A 5,828-nucleotide genomic window follows, 5' to 3' on the forward strand; every position below is an offset into this window, starting at 1 on the left:
CAGTGAGGTCAGGTGATGGTGTGCAGTGTCTGCAGTGAGGTCAGGTGATGGTGTGCAGTGTCTGCAGGTGAGGTCAGGTGATGGTGTGCAGTGCCTGCCAGGTTATAGGCAGTTTGTCTCTAAAGTTTTTGCAGAACTACTTTTTTAAATATATGAACTGAAAGTTAACAGCAATATGGGCAGCTCGCTTTCTTCTCTAGTCCCTCGTCCCTCAGAGCAGAACTACTTCAGATATTCCTGATCCATACTGACTCTTAAATTTATTTCACTTGCAAGAAGTATAGTTAACAAGCATCAGGCCTGTGGCACAGACTTATTGACTGGATGTGTCCTTGTATGTACTTGCTATTTGTTGGGCTGTGTCACTTTGAGGTAATAATTGTCCAGAATTGTATAATAGATTGCTGTAGCAACCTGCACCTGCCTGACTTTTGTCTGATCTCAGAAGAGTTGCAGAATAGATTGAGTAAATCCTCTCTTGATGCCCCTGTACTAATGGTCGATTTTCAGTGTTGCTCCGATATGAAGTGGGTTAGGTACTTCATCACTGGCTTATGTACTGATGGGCGCTTTTCAGTGTTACTCAAATATGAAGTAGGTTAGGTACTTCTTCACTGACTTATAGTCTTAGGTTGAACATCAAGGAACCAGCCTTCCTTTTTCATTGGCCCAGTTAGACTGACTGCAGATATAAGGAGGAAGAGTGAATGATCAGGAAGTGCACAGAGCACCAGAAGCTGTTGCTATTGTCTGTCCAGCTTCCTCTCAATCCATGAGGGCAACCTCTATGCAAACACCTAGGAGCCTGCTCTAAAAGCTTTGCATTTTTTGTGCCACACCTTCCTTTTCAATAGGTTCTTTGTTCAGTTAGTTTTAACCCCCCAGTCTTTAGGTAAGTGGCCCTGTACACTCCAATGTGACCCAACTTCCAGCATCTCCAAGGATTATTAGGGTAGATGAACAAGATTCTGATCCATACAACAGGAGGAAAAGTCCCCACTGTTGGATTCTCTCCCTGCCCCCTCCTGACTTTCTCCTCTCTGCTTTTCCCTTTGTACTCCCCCACCTCCTATCCCCACCTCCTTGAAGTACCTGTTATAGTTCCTGTGGTTCTGCTGGAACAGCTGACAAAGTCTCTCTGTTGAGAGCAGTCCTGTTAGGGAGCTTTACACAGTTTTCCATCTTATAACCCTTGTTTAGTTATTCTAAAAATGTTTATGACGGCCAAGATGTGGTGGTTCCGTTTTTTCCCTGGGGCAGATTCTCAAACCTCACTTGAGGCCTTTCGATTCTGCCAATCATTCCTAGGCCAGAGCTCTGATTATGAGAAGTTGGCAAGTGCTGTTTTGGAGTCAGAAAAAAAAGAATTTAAGAACCCTATTTTCTTAATACAATTAAGCACCTATTTTGTATCATAGGATAGCAAACTAGTAATAAAATAGTCTGGATAGCTATAGTTATATTCATATTATAGATTATTTTTAAATAAATAGGTACCCAATGGCAGTTACACCAGGCAAAAGTATTAATATTTCCCATGGTCTCCTGTTTTCATTACACTGTACAGGGTAAATTCTGATGTGATGCCTCTTTTGCTTTTTTGTGCTATAAATAAAAACACAAGAGTCTATCAAAACTTAAAGCCAAAGGAAGCCTCCATTTGAGAGAGTGAAATGAGAGATGAAGTGGTACAGCCCGGGAAGTGTGCTCCCCTGGAGGGCTAGTACCCTAGTTTGGTTTCTATTGCTGAGATAAACACCAGGACCAAAAATGTCTTGGGGAGTAGAGGGTTTATTTCATCTGAACTCCCATATCACAGTTGATCTCTGAGTGAATTCAGGCCAAGAACTCAAGGCAGAAAGCCAGAGGCAGGAACTGAAGCAGAGGCTACCACAGAATACTGCTTACTGGCTTGCTTGATGTCTTAGTCAGGGTTTCTATTCCTGCACAAATATCATGACCAAGAAGCAAGTTGGGGAGGAAAGGGTTTATTCAGCTTACACTTCCACATTGCTGTTCAATACCAAAGGAAGTCAGTACTGGAACTCAAGCAGGTCAGGAAGCAGGAGCTGATGCAGAGGTCACGGAAGGATGTTACTTACTGGCTTGCTTCCCCTGGCTTGCTCAGCTTGCTTTCTTATATAACCCAAGACTACCAGCCCAGGGATAGCACCACCCACAGTGGGTCCTCCCACCCTTGATCACTAATTGAGAAAATGCCTTACAGCTGGATCTCATGGAGGCGTTCCCTCAACTGAGACTCCTTTCTCTGTGACAACTCCAGCCTGTGTCAAGTTGACACACAAAACCAGCCAGTGCACTTGGCTTACTTTTTATATAACTTAGGACCTCCTTATCAGGGTGTTTGCACTGCCCACAGTGGGCTGGCCCTCCAGCATCAATCATTAATCAAGAAAATGCCTAGCAGACTTGTGGAGAGGCCAATCAGGAGGAGCCATTTTTTTTTTTTAAGTTTTCCTCTTCCCAGAAGACTCCAGCGTGAGTGTCACGTAGATGAAAAACTGATTGACACAGGGATATGATTTCTATCACTCTTCTCTTTTTGCTCATATTTTATGATGATTAGCCTGGTAGCCTGGTAACATGACTCTGGCTTCCTGTTTCCCTTTACGTGTTTCTAGCTCATTAATAATATCGAGAAATACTCATGATATGGTTGTGATACAGCTGGTTTTGAAACTTTTCTTTATCTTTGAATTTATGTATATGGCCGAGAACCACTGCTGTAGATGAAGACCCTGATTGTTGTCCTGGCCCACTTCCGCTGTTTTTACGGAATCTCTGTTTTCTTTCTCACTTCTTATCTGTGTTTCTCTTTTTCTAGCGTCTTGCTCGGACTGGGATCATCGTGACCACTAGTGAGGCTGTCCTCCTACAGCTGGTGGCTGACAAAGACCACCCAAAGTTCAAGGAAATTCAGAACCTAATTAAGGCGAGTGCCCCGGAGTCTGGTTTGCTTTCCAAAGTATAGGAGACATGAAGGATCAGGATCCTCCTTCCCTCCAGGCGACGGGACTGCAAGCCAGACCAGCCCTTGTCTCTACTAGAATATGTTAAGTCAACAGCAGCTCCTACTTTGCAGCTCTTAGTAACATTTAACTGGCTAGACCATGGGTACAAGTGTTTAGTTATGATGTCGAGGCTTCAGGTGCTGCTTATCTTCCGTGTTTCCTAACGAGCTTTTAGTTATTAAGACAAATTACCATGGAGGTGCCTGTCTTGTCTACACTGTATACTCTGACCATATCTTTCCAAAGTGCATCCTCTGGTGAAGTTTTCTTAAATTGTGTACTTTAATGGGAAAAAAAAACCTCACCTACCACAATGGTTTGATTTTTCTATTGTTGTGGAATATCCGTTGTAATGTCAGTCAGTGTAGACCCAATGATTCCTGGGTGAGAATTAATAAGCAGGACTCTGGATTGTGTACCTGCTCCTCTCAGTGTTGGAATTGCTGAGTGAGGTGCATTGACTTAACCAGAGAAAATTATCTTAACTATTGTGTATCTGTCTTAATTGCACTAATTTTCTTATTCCTGTTACCATCTTTGTGGATTTTCTTCCTCTGGCTAACAGTCTATATTAACATTTTTCTTCCACCGAATCTTTTACTTCCTCCTAGGTTATATCAAACTTGTAAACAGATGGGGGTGGTTTGCAGTGCTGGGTCATTGACAGAGGTATGCCCTAACATAACACCTTTACGGTATTTTTGAGCGCATCTTTTACTGTACACAGGAGTTGGTGGAGAAAGAAAAACTAGGTAAAATATAGTTTAAAATGCCCATATTCCCCTTCAAACATTGTTACAGCTGATATCATCAACAGGACTCATAGGGGTACTACTGTGGACATTGTTAACCTGTCAATAAACTTACTTTCATTTCATACTGATTAGTGCTTAAAAAACATTTTAATGTATGTTGTGATATGTGAAACATTACTCTCTTTGTATAAAATTAAAGAAAATGTATTGTGTGAGTGAAACTGTTTTGTTTCCCATGACTCCATGAATATTAGTCAACAAATTGTAATGACTTTTCAAAGGTAACAGATTTGATGTTTATAATCTTAGAACTCATCGGAACTTTCAAAGGAGGAGACACCTCTGCAGGCCCAGACCCATAAAGTTCCTGCAGGGTTTTCCTGTTAGCACTATTAAATGTGTCTTGTCATTTGAGCCTTGGTAAGGCACCACAGCCTAGTGTTTTTTCTTGGTGTGCTCAGTTGTTCTCAACCTCTAGGCTGTGACCACAGGGGTCACAGATCAGATAGATCACATATCAGATATTTGCATTAAGAGTCATGACAGTAGCAATGTTAGAGTTATGAAGTAGCAATGAAAATGATTTTATGGTTAGGGAGTCACCACAACTCGAGGAGCTGTATTAAAGGGTTGCAGTGTTAGGAAGATTGAGAGCTATTGCTTAGCAGATGAATCCAGAAAGAAGCATCATATAGTTATCCGCGTTTTAAGATAATGTCTAATAAATATAATCTAGTTTTCCAAACTTTTATTATCTGAAGTGCTTGTTAAAATACTGATTCTAGCTTTTTCCTCTCCCTTCATTGAAAACCAAAAGGCATTACCACTGTCACAGCAAAGATTTAATGTAGGATGGTTTCCCTTTCTTGTACCCATGCCTCTTCCACAGCTGAAGGCAGCTCTGGGGCCCCGGACTAGTGTCCTGTGGCTGCCCTAACAAAACTCCATAGACTCCACGTCTCAAGACAACAGACTGTTTCATCTCAACTCTGTGGAGTTCTAGGACTTACTGTGCTGCTATCAAAGCTTGTATTGCAAGGCTGTGGTCCTTTCTGGGGCCTGAATAAGGGATGACTTACATCCTGCAGTTCCGTGATTCTAGAATCTGTTCATGTGGGCTTTTTTGATAGGTTTGTTTTGGTTTGTTTGTTTTGTCCCATTACTTCCATCTTCTCAGGCAACAAGTGTGGGTCCTTAGGTCCCTTCTGACTCCCTTCTTCTGCCTGGCCTAAGATCTCATGTGATTTAAGGTTCCTAATTAGCAACCGTATTCCACCTACAGCCTTAACACCCTTTGGCCATGTATCTCTGTTCCAGGATCTAGGGATTAAGACATGGGTATCTTCACACAGACATCAGCTAGTGAGTGTGAATTGAATTAAATTGTTATCAGGTCCAGGAATGTAAAATACATGGACGCTCAGAAGAATCATGAACTCTGCCTTCTCTTTTCTGTTTTGTGAATCATGCCAAGAAGATGGCAAGGCTTTATGATTAAAAGAAAACTGAATTGATTGTAATACTTTGAAATGGAAGTGTCCATGACTTTGTAGGATAATGAAATTCCTTTCATCGACATAAATAAAGAACTTCAGAATGTAAGCAAGAAAGGTCCAGTGTATTGAATCTCAAGGGGGCTGGGAGCAGCAGGAGGCTCCTTATGGAAATGCTCAACATCTTGTGGAAACTTAATCTAAAGTTAAACTGTTAACTTACTCCAGCCAGGAAACTGATATTTTGTTATGTCCATTTGAAATAGCACATTTCTCAACTTAAGTGGATTAATTTCACTCTTTCAGAATTATTTGGGCAAGTATGACTTTACAGCTGAGAGATAAAGGCCCCAGTCAAAGGTTCACTTTGGTTCTATAACTTCGGACTTGAGCAATGCAGTGTTTGGGGCACAGAGATGGCTTTTCTAAACTCACACAGTAAGAGGAGAACCAGTTACCTGCCTGAGTCCATGTCCCGGACTTTTCACTTCATCACTGATACTAGGAGTTACTACTCAGCCATGTTAGAGGTGATCAGAGGGTGGAGA

The 5,828-nt window shown here is 41.7% G+C and overlaps 1 protein-coding gene across 1 annotated transcript in view; it reads left to right on the plus strand.

Moving 5' to 3' along the window:
• The window catches only part of Isoc1 (isochorismatase domain containing 1), a 20,527-nt gene extending 15,138 nt beyond the window's left edge, over window positions 1-5,389 (plus strand). The window contains exon 5 of the mRNA XM_028777152.1: window positions 2,846-5,389. Coding sequence (XP_028632985.1) covers window positions 2,846-2,992 — 147 coding nt within the window. The 3' untranslated portion in view covers window positions 2,993-5,389. The remainder of the gene's footprint in view (window positions 1-2,845) is intronic.
• The last annotated feature ends 439 nt before the right edge of the window (window positions 5,390-5,828 follow it).

Source organism: Grammomys surdaster, unplaced genomic scaffold (assembly GCF_004785775.1).
Source record: "Grammomys surdaster isolate TR1022 unplaced genomic scaffold, NIH_TR_1.0 278, whole genome shotgun sequence".
NCBI lineage: Eukaryota > Metazoa > Chordata > Mammalia > Rodentia > Muridae > Grammomys > Grammomys surdaster.